The sequence below is a fragment of the Orbicella franksi genome, chromosome 9, assembly GCF_964199315.1.
Source record: "Orbicella franksi chromosome 9, jaOrbFran1.1, whole genome shotgun sequence".
Lineage (NCBI taxonomy): Eukaryota > Metazoa > Cnidaria > Anthozoa > Scleractinia > Merulinidae > Orbicella > Orbicella franksi.
In genome coordinates this window covers 8,711,387-8,729,800 of record NC_138153.1, presented here as the reverse complement: position 1 = coordinate 8,729,800, position 18,414 = coordinate 8,711,387, and the positions used below count along the sequence as shown (strand labels likewise).

Below are 18,414 nucleotides of genomic sequence, written 5' to 3'. Positions count from 1 at the left end.
TTCATGCAGGTTTTGAATTTAATAACTAATTCAGTTAAACAAAATTGAACTGACAGAACATGACAATCTTAATATACAATCATGTAGTTCTTGATTTCTTCACATAGTGGTGAACTTTTGTTGTGGGATTTAAGCAAAGAAGGAAAAGACCAACACCAAACCTTTGGCATGGGTCACTCCAGAATTGTGTTCAATATTAGCTGCGATATCGCTGGCACTAGAATCATGACAGTTTCTTTGGACAGACAGGTAACGTGATATTATGATTAGACATACACGATAAAATTTCAAACTAGGCTTTCCATGTAGATTTGAAAATGGTGTCAAATTTCTCATACAAATTATTCATGAAATAAGAATAGATTGTTACAAGGCAATATTATCTTAGTTGGTACATTACACAAAACAGTTTAATTAGAACTATGAACTAAGAATTGCATGGACATCACTTTGTTGAGAGAATTTACAAACATATTTTTTGCCTTGCAGATTATAATCTGGGATCCTCAACATTTGCGAAGTCTCCATACCTTACCCACCTTGGGTGGTTTTGCCTACTCCCTAGCTATCTCCCCCTTGGATCCTGGTACATTAGGAATAGGGGTTGGGGATAACATGCTTCGGGTTTGGCAAACAGCTTCATCTGTGGGACCTTATGAAGCTTTGGTCTTGTGGCAAGGAATCAAGTCAAAAGTAATGGTGGTAAGAATGCAATTTAGTTGGGGTCCCTGTGGTGCATTTGAAATCCTACAGGTACTTTTATTATAAACAGTGCTGCAGGACAGAAACAAATTCATGCACTGCACCCATGGAACTTCTTTTGAGAAATTTTTTTTTTTTTCATTTTTTAAAATATTACGATTATTAGCGGAGCTCCAGCGGCCCAAAGGGCTGCCAAGCAAAGCCCCATACTCCTATAGGAAAGAAAAGGAAACCCATGAGTTGATTTTCTCGTGGTTGTCGGCTAGCAGTATTGCTCGTGGGTGCGTACGCACGACGGCGACAGCGACAGTGACGGCGACGGTGACAGAGTCTCGCAACATGGCGGCCATACTCCAAATAATAGGTTGACAGAGATATGCACTGTTGCTTTACCATGAACTTCTTTGATATTGGACATCCATGATCAATTGAAATCTGTCAAAACAAGGTATCGGCTGACCAGTATCATGTGGCTATATCGAGGGCTTAAGTTTACAGCTCATGGAGGTCACGCATTTTTTTGAAGTTGACCGCTGACCAAGTGCTGGTTTTCGATTGGATTGGGGGCTCATGTCAGGTTAACTGGTTGAAAACAGGGCAGGATTGATCAGAAGACGGTTAACGTTAACTCAGGATTAAAAGTTAACCGAATTATAACTTTTTCTTTTATACAAATGTTTTTTGCTGCTTTGTTTTGTGTATATGGTGATTATTAAAACTCAAAACAGAAGGCCAAACAATGTACAGAAAACCTCACCACAAAGTTGAAAACTCATATCAAAATTCTACCTTTTCCTGGGCTAGCTTACTCGGGCTCTGAACATCCTGGCCCAGGAGCTACGCTTTTAGGCTGGCCTAAATCTATATATTATGTTTAATTTGTTCTTTGTGTTTAATATACTTATAGGTAAAATGGCATCCAAGCAAGGAAGGACTTGTTGCTTTTGGAGCAGATGATGGGCAAGTTGGAGTTTATAATATCATCTCTAAAAGGTATACAGTACAGTCAAGTAGCTTTATTGCATTAATAATAGTGTAAGGTGAACCTTCAGCACTTTATGGAACATCCAAAATAATTTATTTCTTCTAAATAGCATATGTCATAGATGGCTTGTGTTTTATGCAAAATCTGAGAGAAGTTGATATGCATTGTTATATTAAAAATTTTGTTTTGGAGCAAAACATATATCTCTCTTAGAAATATGTTTTTTTTTTTAAATTTATTATTTTTTTTTAGTTCATTTTGATTGATACAGTTATAAATTTAAATTACACTCAATTTACCCTGCCTGTGTCACGATCATTGAGGTTTGTTTCTTTTTCTGTTTTTTTTGTTTTTTGTTTGGATTTCCTCCAGGGCTGAGAGTTCTTCAACATATCACAAGAAGACAGTGTATTCTCTATCTTGGGGTCCTCCTTGTCCCAAAGCAGGTACTATGAGAGCACTCTTACATGTATCTATTATGTCATTTTACTAACTAAAGGGACATTATGTCCCTTGTGGAATTTAGGAAAGCTCTGCCTATTTGAAGAAGCTAGTCATAAAAGGGGATAAGTGACGATTTTGGTTGCTTTTCTTTTTTTTTTGCTCCAAATTAGCTGAATTTTTGCATGTGGTCTTCAATGTAATAGAAAAACGTGTCCCTGTATTTTTGTCGCTGGTTTTTGCTTTGTTTTCGAGTTAAAACATAGGCAAAAAACTTGGCTTTTCCTAGCCATGTCTTTAGGAGTTTATTTGTTGAACAGCAAACAGGCAGACTGTTTATAGTGTATGAAGTCAAAACCAAATCCCACAGCATATAGAGCGGAAATCTGGGAACAGATTGTTTACATCGGCTATTGTGACGTGAACACCACACGTGAATCGATCGAGCGTTAACGTGAAATCAACATTTAAACCTTTTTTGACCTAAAATTAACATTTTTGAGCTTATACGTTGCGTGAAATTGACATTTTGCTGCTTTCCAAGTGAAATCAAAGTCCTTGCGGTCGCGGCAGGCCGAGCCTTTGTTATGATAAACCGAGGCGAGACTTATAACAAAGGCTTGGCTTGGCTATTATAATAAAGGATCGGCTCTGTTTATCATAACAAAGGCCCAGCTTCGTTTATTTGCAGCCTCGGCGGGAAAAGGGCGTTAGGTATTTTAATCAAAAGTGAACTTTGTCGAAAATGCTCCAAATTTCGCATGCAGTTTTGCTTAGGTATGTTTAGCAATGTCCCGTAGTTTTTCCGCCAAACTTTGCTTCGTTTTCGGGATATTGCGTACGCAAAAAACCACTCGGTTTTCCTAGCGGCGTCTTTATAAAGCGAAGCAAAAACCAGCGGCAAAAATACAGGGACACGTTTTTCTATTACATTGAAGACCACATGCAAAAATTCAGCTAATTTGGAGCAAAAAAAAAAAGAAAAGCAACCAAAATCGTCACTTATCCCCTTTTATGACTAGCTTCTGCAATGCTCCCTCATCATAGGCCTGCAATGCGTGCAGAGAGCTAGATTATAATGCTATGCTCTCTGCACGCATTGCAGGCCTACGATGAGGGAGCGTAATATAATGCTCCCTCATCGTAGGCCTGCAATGCGTGCAGAGAGCTAGATTATAATGCTATGCTCTCTGCACGCATTGCAGGCCTATGATGAGGAAGCATAATTTTGTTTATCTGTACAAAAACATGTTCAAGACTGATTATTTGTTCTGCCTAACTATATGTACATTTGCATCACAGTGTTCATGAGTGATGAACATAATATAAATACAATGTAACCTGTTTGTGCTTTTGTGTGAGTGCTTGCAGACAAGTAAGGCATTCAACATATTCAGATTCTCTCGGGTTATTCGGTAAGACAGTTTACTCTCACAGTGCTTCTCTCCATCCAGGCATCTAAGTGGGTACCGACGAATTTAAAACTGGGATACAACCCTGCAGTGGACTAGCATCCCATCCAGGGGGAGTAGAAATACTCCAAAACCAGAATAAACTCCAGCTGTTTGGGCCATTTGCCCTGACGCAGACTTTACCTCTATTCAGATGCACTAATTAACATTTCCCACGTTTGTGTCTGTAGTGTAAATTCAGGCATTGTTTTCGTTTTTATCCAGCGGACAGTAGCACACTTAATGTGTACAGCTGTGCAGGAGACGGGAGTGTCCTTCAACACAGGGCTGGACATTTCATGGATGATGCTGTGGATGTAAATGCCCTGATCTTGAAGACAAATGACCTCAAGGTTTGTATATACACTGTCCTAAATTTTCCTCTCAGATGATTTATCAACTTTGAATGTCAATGAAATGCCAAAAAGAAAGGTCGCAGGAATAACTGAAACCACCAGCAATATAGGGCATTGAGTAAGGAGAATTTGAACTTAGGAATGGTATGATGATCTAATCATGGTCAGAGCGGTTTTCAACCGAGTGTCGAAAGTAATCAGGCAACTACTTTGGTTTTGGTTTTGGTTTTACTACGGTTTGAGATTGCTTGAGTAGTCTAATTGGTAAGTAGCTGGTTTGGTTTTTGTTTTGCGATTGTCAATATTGAAAACTGCTTTAATGAGTGTGCATGTAATAGTTTCAGTTCTGGTTGTTGGTTGTTGGTGGCCATACTTTCACAGTGCCTCTTTCCACCCAGAAGTGGTGTGCACTTGCGTTTGTGACTGAGATAGTGTGATGGGGTGGTGGGGTAATTTGGCTAAGAGCCGGTCTGATCCCAGGCTTAACACAATCTTGGGGATCATCCAGGGTACAATACTTCAGGAAATGAGGGCCTGTGACTCTTATTTCTCATGCTTTTATTTGAATAGGCATGAGTAGTGCAATTCCAAGACCTGTTTTTAATTCCTTTTTTTTTTTCTATTTACATGAACAGCACAAGCCGTTTGGTCGAACAGATGTGTCTTGGAACCCAGATGGTTCTGTGCTAGCCCTTGGCAATGAAGATGGGTAAGTATCTATTGGTCAGTGGTAAAGGATTTACGCACCCAGATCACTGGTCATGGATCTGAATTTCGTTAAAGCTTGATTTTGTTCCAGAAATACTTACTGTTACAGCGGACGTAAGTTGAGCGTTTCGTGGTAATAATAATAACAATAATAATAATAATTTATTGATTTATAGCGCGCTTTTTAACGTACCAGGTGATCAAAAGCGCATTGCAACAATAAATAACCTAAAACTATACAAGTATTAGAAATCTACAATAAGATTTAAAAATAATAATAATAATAAAAAACACTACATCATGGTCTCAGTTCTCCCATTTGTTGATACGATTGATATGTTATATATATATTTATTATATTTGTATGTGTGACCGTGTGTACGTGTTTGTGTCCGGCCAAAACTTGACTAACCAATTTGTAAACTGGCAACCCGGCATTTTTAACCTAGTGGTTATTTCGGGTTGCCAGAACCCTAATTCTTAGCAATATTTTATATATTCTGTATTAATTAATGAAAAAAGGGTAATAAAGAGGATGTTGTTGTTGTTGTTGTTGTTGTCCGTCGTTGCTTGACGGGATCGAATCTGGATTAAAATGGATTCGATGACCTTTGCCTGGACAGTACATTGTGATTCCCGCCTAGTAGTGTCTGGTATTTGAGACCGTTCAACGCTATCCCTTGACATCCTCCACGGCAGTTCGCTTACAGTTCGATTAATGATGCCATTTATTCAAGTGTAAACTAAACTCTGTTTTTTTACGCGGTAAGTATTTCACATGCTCTCCCAAGATTGAAACGCAAATTATATGGCAAAGTTGCGAGAACTTCCGTTTGGGGCTTACATTTGTTCAAGATACTCTGTTTCTCTAGGGTCGATATTTGGGGAGATACAGACCGATCTAATGATTAGTATGTTACACTGCTACAGGTATGAGCCTGTATGACCAACCTCTGTATTCTTTCACGAGTGTGTCATTGGCTATTGCAATTGTTGCAATAAGTTTCATGGACCGTGTTGTCTTTCGTTTTCCAGGTCAATCGAAGTGTATGTACCGCCAGACTTGCTGCAAATCGGGATTATCATCACACACAAGAAAAGCATTACCACCCTTGTGTGGCATCATGGCTACGGAGAAGTCACTACAGAAGCTAATAGTACAGGTACACTGCCAACTTCAACTGTATGCTGTCCCGCGTCTTCCTTTTTGCGCCATTCGTCTTGTACACTTCGCATTCACGTCTCGCAATTCGCATTCGTCTTTATGGAATCTCAAGTTCGTGATTTTCACGTGACATTCAAAGACACGACATCGTTCTTTGCACATCGCACTTCACACGTCGCGCTTCACTTATCGCTTTTCACACATCGCTCTTCACATATCGCGCTTCACATATGGCGCTTGTGTCTCACTTCACATTCGCGGCCCGCAATTTGCACTGCTTTCCACGTCGCAGTCATGACTTACACTTGTCGCGGTGGCGAGACAAACACGAATTACGAGACACGAGGGCAAAGTGTAAGATTCGAACTCGAAATGCGAAACGGAATTGCCAGGACGAAAATGAGCTCTTTTTCAGCTCTCTTTTCCGAGAAAGTGCCTCTAACGAAGTCCCCAGTCATGCAGGCTACTAACTAGTGTGTCTCACTTTGTAGATAGTTGTAGCTGTAAGTACTGGTTGGCTTCGGGATCTAATGAGTCTACAATTCACGTCCATGATCTTGCCAGTATGTTAGGTACGTACGCCTTTTCTTAAAGGAGCTACTCACGGTTTGCACATCTTGAAAAGCTTAGCCTAATTTTTTCAAGGTCATCGTTTGTATTAAATTCGTGTTCCTTTATGGTTTATTGTTATATTTTGTACTAATGCCAGGCCTTGTTTTACCCCCCGACAGGTGATTCGTCCAGCTCGTCATCACGCTCAGCTCCCATTACGGAGAGTTTTCGTCAGCTGGCAGGTCACTCAGGCAGAGTCACAGATTTGAGCTGGAGTCCTCATCAGTTTGAACTTCTTCTCTCTTCCTCTTATGATGGAACTGCCCAGGTAATGCAAGCGTGTTACTGCATAAGCTCACAGGAACTAATTAGTCAAATTATCCCCCTACTTTGATTGGTTCTTACTTATGATCTATCAGAGGACAGACGCACTGATGACGTCATTAGCATTCTTTTTCGTTTCTGTATTATATAAAACAAGTGGATACCATTTTGCCGACCGTCTGTTCAGTTATAGATCACAGAAGACGTCAAAATGTGGTATGAACATAAGTGACACACTCGGCTATCGCCTCATGTGTCCCTTTTTCTGTTCGTACCACATTTTGGCGTCATCTGAAATTAATTGCTGAACAGACGCACGGCAACATGGGAATCTATTTGTTAAACTGATGCCACTGATCTAACTAATGTAATGTACATTCAGTTTGTGAAACATTGGTGGAATGTGTTTATTGACTGAGCCGAAACGGACCGGATCGATATTTCGCCAATGCGCATTGAACTTCTGGATTTTTTCCATCTTTATAAATAAATGAATGGAACATCCATTTGCGGAAAATGCGTGGGACAATGTTAGGAACATTCATGTAATTTAAAGTCAGTTAGCAAGGACTTGAACCAAAACTGTTGGACAGACAACTTTTGAGCGATCCGTTTAAGCGGGCGTAACTGCGAAATTTGGACCAATCAAAGATCCAATCAGAATCATAGTGCACCAGTTTGCCTTAGATATCAATGACCATTATTGTATCTTGGTTGCATAACTCGTTACAGATTAATCCTTGCTACTCGTAGATCTGGGATGTGGTTAAAGGAGAAGCCCTGTTCAATTTCCGTGGCCACAGCAGCCGTGTGATGTGTGTAGTGTGGAGTTATCTTGATCCTGACTTGGCGTACAGTGGAGGCGAGGATGGAACCGTGCGCCCCTGGAGACCTTCACTGCAACAACATCGACAGCCACCGATTTCAGGTGGGTCATGTAACCATTGATTCACGCTTTAGCGTACATCATCTAGTTATGTAGTCCAGTTTTTGCCTGTCACGCAACGCTACGCTCTCGGGAGAGGGTACGACTATTAGCAATGATGCACGCTGGAAGTTTTTCAGAGCACGAAAAAAGCGAAAATTCCGAAGTGCATCAAAACTTTTAGTTTCTGGAGTGCTCTTCAAATGTCCCAAGTGCATCATAACTCAATTACCCACAGCTAGAAGCATGAATGAATTGTTTTGTAAAATTGCTAATGGTAATGCTCTGGCGAGGCCGAGTTAGTTTTGCTCACGCCATGAGCGTGCATTCGATTGTTACTTACCATTGTTATTAATTTTGATCCAGAGAAAAAACTAAGCCATTCGTCTGGAAAGTCGTCTAAGAACAAGAAGAGCAAACAAAAAGGAAAAGGAAAGGCAGATTCCACCGAGAAGGAATCATGGCGGCAAGAGACAGTGTCCAAACTTGAACAGAGTGCTGTAGGTGTAAAGCCAGCTACTGAGACTCCCAGTGAGCACTGCAATGAAGCAGAATCAACCTCACTTAACCAAAGTACAGAACCTAAACAAGGATCAGACACGGTTACAGATCAAGAGGAACAGATCTTGAAACCCAAGGATGTGATAACCGAGCACGCAGTGGCGGTGATAGAACCTGATGAAGGAAATGAGTGCGGCAGGGGAATGGAGCCGAAAGCGGAAATGACGTCAGAGAATGAGGCGAATCTTGTTGACACGTGCAGGGCGAGTGGGAAGGCAAATTCGGATGTCGTCTTTAACCAAGAACCAGTTGTTCCATTGCGGTCCAGAGGTAAATTGAAACTTTTACAGTCATATGTACGAAAGCTCTCAAAATGTCTCAAAACTTGTTGGTCTGCCTGTACAACGACTAATGAATGACCCTTTTCGTATTGGATAAAGCGAGTGCGTTAAGAAAGGACAAAAATAATCAATGGAATTGTTTGAAAAAGAACATTTTTTTTTATCAATTTACAGAGGCAAATAAATTACCGTTGAAGTAAAATCCAAACATTCCCCCCTAAGAATTTAAGCGCTTTAACTTAAACATGGCGGGTTTAATCCTTTTGTTCATTTTTTTTTAATCCTCTTAGCCAAGTACTATTCACCTCCGAGCAGCCGAAGAAAAACAAAATGGCTTCCCGTTTCAAATAAAGTTACTCTTAAATAAATGAAGTTACTCTTTGGTCCGTTAGTTATTCAGCTTGTTTCGCGGCGAGGTAATATCCGCCACTTTCACCGACACTGAGGTGAATATCTGTTAATTATTTTCAATTTTCAGTGACTCTGGAGACAGCCTCATCTTCCAAGAAAAAGAGAAAAGTCAAATCCATGTTTCCACTTTCTGCTGTCGCGGACAGCAAATCAAAAACAGTGACACGAGAAGAATGCATTGAACTGGCCAAGATGATTTATGGTAGGGTGCTAAATCTTATGTGATCTTTCCTTATCCTACACATTCCTAACTCTAACAAAAGGTTTCGTGTCCGTTTTGTTCACCCAGCCGGACGTTTTCAATCCTCATTTAGGTCAAGAACTGGTCGCTGGAGGAAATACCTTCCGTACAGAATGTTGTGAAGTCAGTCTCGGGGAATCTCTAGTGATTGGGTGAATTGAACCTTCAGGGAAAATTTACATTAGTTCAAGTTTTTCGTGTAGCCATGCATTAGTTTTCGTTTCCAGGGACTAAACTGTTCAAAACCTTGATAACTCGGTAGTCTTTGGTATCCTTCAGTCGAAAACAAATCGAACATTTCCGTCTAAACTGATTTTAATCTAAAATGAGCGACAAAAGTAGTTGAGACACTTCAATAAAATGGAAAGCATGTAGCGTTAATTCTATGATACCCCCGGCCCCCGAATTCAATGTTGTGTAGGCGCTGTGAATTTTACTGCCAAGTGTCTCCACACTTTTGTCGCCCATTGTAGCTTCTTCCAGGCGTTCAGTTTGTTGGGTTGCAGCGCGAGAAACGGTGCGCGAAAACAGGGGCAGATTGGCTTGGTGCGCTGCGCTTCCATCCTATTTTTTCGTGCGCCTGTTCGCAAGCTGCAGATTGTAAAATGAACACTGTTCTTGCACGACAAGCCCAATTTTATAGCACGTCTTTCGGTTTTAATTATCAATTTGTTGTTCACAGGTCAGAAACGCGACACTGCAAAAATCTCTGCTGACTCGGCTTCACACGGGGCAGCTGAATCTGAAGGACTCGTCAACCTCGGGCTGTTCGCTGACAGGCGTAGCGCTTACAGAATGTTTTCGACAGAGGGTACTTAGTCTTGTTGTTGTTGTTTTGACGTTATTTTTAATTTGTAATAGCTAGTTTTCAATCATTCTGTATAATTGTGTTGGATAGAACTTAGTTTTCTAAGGATTTGTTTTACCCGCCGGGCAAAATTACGTTAAAATCAAAAGCAAACCCTGACGTAATAATTTGTTAAGATGGTTCATGGTTGTGGTGGATTATGAATAACGAACTTGAAAAATTTGTGCTTGCTCCTTTTCTCCTACAAAGTGTTGCCAACCTGAGCCGGCAAACTCCAGATTTTTTTATTTTTTTATTTTTTTTTGACTCCTCTGACTAGATGCCCTTTTCGTCTACCTTGTTCTCGCGCAGGTCAGCACCATAAGGAGAGTGGTAACCTTGATTACAAGCTTCAGTTAGAGATCTGGAAAGGAAACCTGGGCGGAGCGCTTGAAATGGCGGCTAACAGCAAGCAGCTCACAGAATGGCTTGTTTCTCTCAGTCCTCTTGGTAATATACTTGTACACTGCCGTCATTTCCATTCTAACGTAAACTGTTCGTTTACACCAAAAACACTCCGCTTGTAAATGACCGAAGTCTAAGAGCTAGTGCGGAAGAAAAAACGTTTTTCTAGTTTATTAGCTTATCAGGACAAAGTTCAACTTTCATTGACGTAGCTGTTACTAATTCCCCGGTACTTGAGGCTTAATGCCTTCAGAACAACTGTTACTCGCTCTAGTGATTTTAGCTGCGACATCAAATGCGTAGTACGAAGTTAGTTTTGTGGTTTAAGTGAATAGGACACTGTAAAATAAGGCTGGTGTACATGGATTCGGAACTGATGCTAAAAGCTCTCCTTGGGCACACGTGATAAGACTTTGTAGAGTTTGAACTACTTAAGACCACTAAACCATATTCGTTTAACTCTTCAAGTGTGGATCCTTAAACATTGCAAGACTAACTCTCTTTCACCAGAGCTAATCATAAACTTAGCTTATTGGAGTAGTTCCAACAGTAAAACCGCAACAGCCCTTATGCATGATGACATCAGACTAGCACATTTCACCACCAAGCCTCGCTTTTAAAATGCAAATTGCAAATGTTATCGTGGAAAAATTCCCGAAGCAGCGAAGATTAAAAGAATACCCTCGTGAAAGCAACACGAAAGTACCTGAGGTTTGAGAAACGTTTTCGCAAACGATGCTTGGTGGTGAATTTTGACCGCGTGACGTAATCGTGCATTAGTCCATTGGGAGCTTACTATGCTCCTGTTTACCTTAACCCAATTTCCATACTTCGGTTGACCAATCACAGTAAGTTATCGTGTATAAACACTCGTTTGTTCTTTCAGCTGGACGAGACGTGTGGCTGGCTACCACGCGGGCGTTTGCTGACCAGCTTGAATCGCACGGTCAGCATCAACGTGCTGTACTGTATTACTTGGCTTGCCATGACATATACAAAGCTATTGATGTGTTCAAGAAGCAAGCTATGTATAGGTACGCTAACGTTGCAGTTGATGTCAGCTCGGAGGTTTCACATAGAGTTAGTATGTTTTTTTTGAGGAGCTGTACGCCACAACTGTTACTAAACTCGTATCTTTTGCAAATTGCACAAGAAATTTATCTTTCCTTGGTTGACAAGCAACGCGGTCGAGCACTGAAACTAGACAATTTTTGGCACTAAGACTTAGCTGCTCTTTGTAGATCCTAAACAATTCTACATAGAACAGTTTTTCGTGTTTCCAGGAAAGAGTGTAGAATCTTTAATCTGCAATCAAAAGGTCCATTCTTATACACGGAGAAGCTACTTGAAAACGTTGAACAAAGCTTTAAGAACGTGTCGCTGTCAGTGCTTTCAGCTCGAAACAAAAAAATTGAAACAAGCATTGTCCAGTTTAACGGCACTGCACCTCAGACTTTTTGCTAGCGTTAGCTTTTTAGGAGAGTACGGCAATTCATTTGTAACGTACTATAAACTGCCAAAGGTTTTACAAGAGTATGTTACCAATAATCGTTTGCTTTTTTTCACTCTTCAGGGAAGCGATCGCATTGGCTAAGGTGCGACTTTCACCATTAGACCCAGTACTTTTCGACTTGTACAGCACCTGGGCCAGAAAGCTAGAGACAGATAATTCCTTTGAGCAAGCCGCCAAATGGTGAGCGTTTTATTACGACAATTCATTCCGATATATTCCTAACCAATCGAATGATTCCGAATGAACCGGTGCTCAGTTGTGTTTCTGTCTTCTCCTTAACAGTTACTTGGCAGTTCATTCATCGGCTGATGCAGTAAGGGTGTTGTGTCGTCGCGGAGACCAGCCTTCTCTCAGGACTGCACTTCAGGTATTTTGCTGGATCCCTTGAACGTTGGACTATTAGGGTGCGATGATTCTTTGGGATGATCCGGGTCAGGATCAGTGATCCAAAATCACTCGGATCGTGTTCATCAAAGTAACTGATGAATCCATTCTAGTCACGAATTCATCGGCCCCTTTGATGCACCATGACAACGACAACAGCAACAATTTATTGGTATTCCCATATGTTTGGGTGCTATTACCTTGAATAACAATATATAAAAATATAAAAAGAAAAAAAGTTAAAGATAACATGAAATACCACTAATCACATTAAATTAAATAGGATTACAAGTTTCTCTTGATTGTATGCAATGCTTCATATACAAAATAACCTAGCTTCTTACAAATAAACGAATCAACATTATTAAATAGGCATAGAGTTTTATCAGAATTGTTCAAACCATGATCATTTTCAGCATTTTCATCGTTTTATTTCTTAATAAAATCTACATTTTACAGTTGGACTGGCCTGCGAATAGCTATGCTAGTCTAGGCGGGCTAGTCTATCAGTAGTTACAAATGATATATTTGTATCCGAGTGATCTTGGATCATTGATCCTCATCCGGATCATCCCAAAGGAACGTACTCTTAGATCATTCACGTGGATAACCATAGCACAGTCTTACTTACTTACTATTTGACGGTGCCAGATTTTCTACGTGCGTTACTGTAAACTTCTAAAAGGTCGCCGGGCATCTATAGTCTTGGTTGGACAAGTGATGGACGCTGAATTACAGAAGCATTCCAGTTGCTGTGTCTTTGATATCACTAATACTTTCCTTCAGATCTCTTTCAATCTCAAGCAGAAGAATTTTATTTCATTGGAATAAACAGTACTGTTAGGTTACAGCAAAATCCGACTCCAGTCGTCAGAAGAAGCTGGATTTTGGTTAATCTAAGAAGTTCTTCTGGTGTTAACTCTTGACCAGTTGCAAAGACCACCGGCGGAAAAGAGTTCCCTACTGCGGGACTAAAACTCGAATTCACAACTGCAGAGCATTTCAACAAGCGATAATTTTCGGTAATTAGAATACACAGTTAAATAAGAAGACGGGTGGCGAAAACACAGCTAAACATGACCATTTGCAGAGAGATATTGTATTGATTTAATTAGGATCTCTGGGGTTTATACCGAGGTGAAATGCTCTAGAATAATTTTTTACTTTGCTGTATTTTATTTAGGTTGCATCAATTTGTGGTGAACCTGAGCTTGCCAGCTCTCTGGCTCTCCGCCTTACGCATTCTTATTTGGTGACTGCAAACTGGCAAGGGTGTCATGAAATTTTGAAAGAGTTTGCTGGAGTTGAGGTAGGAGCCTAGATAATCACTCACTTCGTTATGGAAAGGGAGGGTGAACCCTCAGTAATGAATCATTTGCAATAAATTAGAACAGACACATGGTTAAAAAACAAAAAAAACTCAAAACGTAAACAAAATAAAAATGATAATGATGAAGAGCATTCGTAACATGAAATGTTCAGTAGTAAAACTTGGGTAAGTTGGGCAAATAAACTAACAACGTTCTTATTCTACATTTACTTATATTGGACAGTCCATTTGGGTCTGATAATTGATCTCAATAGGTTTCTGTATCAAAGGTAAATTGTGCAACTCATCTGCGGTAATCGAATATCTTGAGGAAATGTTTGCCATAATGTTATGAATGCACTGGTAAGATAAATTCGCGCTATTTTTGTGATTCTTGGTTATCTTTGCTAATGACTACCTGGACAGGTAAAACCTCGGTTACAAAATGAATAACGATTATTCCGTAGCGTTGGAGCATGTTTTCACTCAAATCGAGTTTGACTTGATTTCTGTAAATTGAATTTTTTCACAACGTACTAACATTTTAATATTGTTTCAGGCTCACATGTTGAATGTTTGTGTCCATGAACTTTTACTTGTGACGCTCATCCAACAGCAAGCAATCGACCAACACAAATGTGAAGACGGCGCACGAACCGAGATAAGTTCCTTTCTTAACAGCCGCTCAAATACGAATCAACCATGGGGTGAGTTAGAGTTTGGTTTGCACTGAAAATACAGCAATATGGGAACTACTCCCTCGATTTAACGAATGTATATGAAGTCGAACGAAATAAAGGTTTTTAATAAAACTCATGAGGGATTTTAAAGTGCAAGATTGACCAAGTAAGTTGAAAATGTAACCATGCTGTGTACAGTTTACATGGTATATTGCATACTGCATACTGCATGTGCCATGTGCCATGTGCCATGTTGCATGTATATTGTAATCCACTGTCGTGCTCGCCATCGGTAGCTATCGTTAATTTTCTGTAATACTATAGGTTTCAGTTATTTTCAATCTAGCATTGATGAGTTTCTCTCATCTAGACACATTTTTAAGCGTCTGGAAATTCGTATTCTTTAACGTTTCATTTCGTTTTAGGAAAATATTCTTATTTTGATGTAACCAGCGCTGCCTCGCCTTGGATGGCCAACAACAATTCCAACAAGTGGTTTGTTCTGTGTGCTATAGAGGCTTGGTATCATTCTGGCGCCTTTAGGCCTGACTTGGTAGCTACTCTGTATGAAACACTCAAAAGCTATTATGAAACCATCTCAACTGGAACTGAAACTACGCCTGAGGTTAGTATAGCCGGTGTATTAAGGTAGTCTCCCTCCCCCTTTGTTTACTTGTGTGCACTTGGGAATGGAAGTTAACCTCAGTCGTTCTAGGAGGCCTAAGCAACCACGTGCTGAGTAATTGCTATAGTTGATCGGAACAAACAGAGGAATATTCAAAAAAAATCATAAACCCAAGGGAGTATGGCAAGGGGTTCATTAATTTTTACAGCAGGAGGGCAACTGGCTTTCACAGGCGGGCAAAACTTTTTGAACGGAGCTATTCCTTATAAGAAAAAATTTCGTCTAGATAGTCAAACCAGGTGGGCAAAATCGTCCTGAAAACCGGTCAATTTGCCCAAGTTCCCGGCCCTTAATGAAACCCCTGGTATGGTAGCGGCGCAAAACATCCACAGAACTAAAACCATTTCATTCTTTACTTTCCTTTTAGATCTTATCCAGGATTTCTCTGGAGATAACGCTTGGACTGTTGTCGGCGCTTAGAGGCGATCTTTACAGTACTTGCCAATATTGGCTGCAGGCTCTGTCTCACTGTAGCAAACACTGCCTGTTTGTCTTGCAGCGGGAGCTCTGCTGTATGTTACTGCCACACGGAACTCAATCTTTGGAAAATCTTCTCGGTTTAAGCCATGAACTACGCAGTGTGGACGACTCTGATGAGTCCAAGAAAGAAGAAAGTTTCACGCAGTTCTTTCTGCATTTCCACGCGTTTTATTGCAAGGCTCTAATGATTGAAATATGGTATAGATGCCCTAATATATTGAGAATTTTTAAACCTCATCAAGACGTATCTGTTGAGGTTAAAATGGAAAGCGAGACAAGCAGTTCTATCTGCGAGAGTTCGGCCAATCTGGAGGACGAGTTGTCGCCGAAAACTGAGCTAAACAAGTTCGGAAATGCTGTGGCAATTTCCGACTATAGTGGTGATGAGAAAGTTGGAAAAGAAATTCCCGAAGTAGGAGTAGATCTGGTTGCTGTCGATGAAGACATTAGAAGCAAAGTTGACACAAAAGAACCATTCTCGTCCAGAAAGCGTAATCTTGTTGAGAAACAAGACTTGAAATCGACATTGCAGAAGGTCAAAGAGGTTTTGCTTTCAGATCATCAGGCGAAAGTAAGTAATCTGAGGGATCTTCTCACTGAGATCAGAAAGGCAATGTTGCTGAAGAGGTCAAAGCAATTCTTCCAGATGAACTCAGCTGGCAGCAAATTGAACCAAAAGAAAAAGAAAGCGAAAGCTCAACCTGCTCACGAGGCTCAGCCGCTGGGCTTTTCTCCAAGTTCCAGTGAAGGGGATCCAACAGGCGAGGCAGCTAGCAAGAAAAGTTCAAGTGAGCCTGTAGAAAGTACTCAAACTGAGTCAAGAGAAGATGAAGGTGCTGCTCCTACTGGGCATTCTGGATCGCAGGTGGAAGTGGCTGGAATGGATGCCAAAGACACACTTTTGGGCAATGAGGGAGAGAAACAGGGCGAGGGCAGTAATGACCGTGCAACCCTTGGAGGGCTTTCTGCTGAACTAAGGACAGTCCCAGCGACTGAGACAGACACTAAGGATTTGACGACGGTGGACGGAAAACTTCCAATCGATTTGAGATACGTGGTAATTGAAACCAGCTTGGAATCACTAACGGAGGAAGAAGAACGAGTCCTAGGGGAAATTGAGCAGCTTGAGTTTAAGGTTTGTAGTTTAATGTCACTAAGCTCTTGTGTGAAATAATTTGAGGAACTAAATGGTGTTCAGTAACTGTAGAAAATGTACCGGCTGTGTGTGAAATTTTTCATGCCGTAACAACAAGGCCTCCAAGGCTAAACATCAAAGCGCAAGACTTTCGAGTCAATATTAATGATGTAGATCGTTTTCCCCCTCGCTATCGTTGGTCGGCTTCATGTCCTAATGTCATTTCCCGAGAATTGGATAACAAAGTGAGTACATTATTGGTAATCCGACCGCCGAACCCGGAGTGTCCTGTCGCCAAATTTCGTCCGCTGGCGGTTAGACAATCGGATCATTATAAACTGAAAGACTGTTGTTTACCGCCTTCTTGGGCGTTCCTCTAAGATGATGGGCGCTTGCCATTCGATGAAAGACTCTGGTTTGGATTTCCGGAAATTTCCAGTGACGAATATACAGCGTTTTCCGTAATTTCCGGAAATAGGAACGCTGTGCGAGGTATACCCAACCCTCCACGAATTTCCGTTTCATTTGATTTTCATTGATAACGTTACAATCACGATTACTCGCAGCGAATCTGACCGGTTAATTCCCCATTTTTTTAGAATCTTCCCTTTCCGTCGCCGTTGGAGTCTGCTTTGACAATGGTAAACCTTTGCGCACGCCCAGATGGTCTTCCTGTACGTGCCCCTGACCTTCGTACACTGGGGATGAATGTTTTGCTCTGGGCGCAGCGTTATGCTCAAACCTCCACCGATCTTAAAGGTGTAAAGACGCTGAATCGGATATATGACTCAAGGAAGGAAGTGTAAGGGCAATTTACACATCTTTGACATCCCTGCTCTGTTTTTTTGAAGTGCTGATAAGAAGCAATAAAGCGTTGAATTCAAGATTTTTGCCGCTTTTGTGGTTTCTGAAGAGGTTGATGTCACAGTTACATATATTGTGAATTTTTTTCGCTTTTTGACTGTCCAAAGGTACAGTTTTGTCTGTAAATGGGTACTTTACAGAAACCGCAATCCTTTTTTTTTTTGCAAAATAAAATAAAAAAATTATATAATTGCCATAATCTATTTCTCATTACGCGTATTCCTATATAAACATTATGCATAAACCGTTCGCCACAAATAAAACTCAGCTTTGTACTGAGGAAACATTTTGGAAATTTAGGGGAAAAATCTGGTTTCCACACGCGCAAATAAGTATATTTATAAACCCAAATCAAGCGCATCCCAGCAAACCTTTATTACGCCTTAATTCGTGATACAAGCAAAGAGAGGCCAATACATTTCAATGGTGGAACATGTTATTTCGTCAGAGCTGCAAACGCAACTCAGCGCGAGCAAAATGTTTGTGCGATAAATATCAAAAAAACAGAACTCGATGTTATATAATTGCCCTAAAATACGAATCATGCAAATTAATTTAATTATGAACTTAATCGAGATACTAGCTGAGCAGAACGTTTTCACTGATTAAATTTGGGGAATGTGGAATCCTGCCTGTTTTTGGCAAAAGGCGAGAATGGGAAACTTTTATCTTTGCCAGAATGTATATGATTGCCTCTCCCATGAGCGAGTCAGAGTTTCTGTTATTTTTTGTTTTTGTTTTTGCTTGTTTATTTGTTTATTTGTTCGATTTTTTACCTGTAGAGTGTAGTTTTGTATGATACTGAAACTCCGTGTTTCTTGGAGTTCAGGCGCTGATAGCAGAATAAGAAATCATTGAAAGACAAAGAAGAAAGAACATGTACCCACATAAAAGAGAGGTTGCTGATTTATTTCTCAACATTTACTCCGATAAATAAATAATGAGCTCTAAATGAAGCATAAATATGTGTTGTATTGTACTGAACGACAATATTTGCTTGGGGTGTTGG

At 40.5% G+C, this 18,414-nt stretch overlaps 1 protein-coding gene across 2 annotated transcripts in view; it reads left to right on the top strand.

The window, feature by feature from the left end:
• The window catches only part of LOC145498345 (gem-associated protein 5-like), a 24,038-nt gene extending 6,516 nt beyond the window's left edge, over positions 1-17,522 (top strand). Inside the window, exons 6-27 of one of the 2 annotated variants that reach the window (XM_081478265.1) lie at positions 108-249; positions 490-702; positions 1,610-1,695; positions 2,060-2,133; positions 3,805-3,932; positions 4,571-4,644; positions 5,679-5,806; positions 6,300-6,380; positions 6,540-6,688; positions 7,438-7,612; positions 7,976-8,440; positions 8,930-9,064; positions 9,786-9,914; positions 10,263-10,400; positions 11,242-11,389; positions 11,929-12,048; positions 12,151-12,235; positions 13,436-13,561; positions 14,121-14,268; positions 14,667-14,866; positions 15,294-16,541; positions 17,141-17,522. In XM_081478265.1, coding sequence (XP_081334391.1) covers positions 108-249; positions 490-702; positions 1,610-1,695; positions 2,060-2,133; positions 3,805-3,932; positions 4,571-4,644; positions 5,679-5,806; positions 6,300-6,380; positions 6,540-6,688; positions 7,438-7,612; positions 7,976-8,440; positions 8,930-9,064; positions 9,786-9,914; positions 10,263-10,400; positions 11,242-11,389; positions 11,929-12,048; positions 12,151-12,235; positions 13,436-13,561; positions 14,121-14,268; positions 14,667-14,866; positions 15,294-16,541; positions 17,141-17,347 — 4,399 coding nt within the window. In that variant the 3' untranslated portion in view covers positions 17,348-17,522. The remainder of the gene's footprint in view (positions 1-107; positions 250-489; positions 703-1,609; positions 1,696-2,059; positions 2,134-3,804; positions 3,933-4,570; positions 4,645-5,678; positions 5,807-6,299; positions 6,381-6,539; positions 6,689-7,437; positions 7,613-7,975; positions 8,441-8,929; positions 9,065-9,785; positions 9,915-10,262; positions 10,401-11,241; positions 11,390-11,928; positions 12,049-12,150; positions 12,236-13,435; positions 13,562-14,120; positions 14,269-14,666; positions 14,867-15,293; positions 16,542-17,140) is intronic. The other variant, XM_081478266.1, reaches the window with a different exon arrangement.
• Positions 17,523-18,414: the final 892 nt, after the last annotated feature.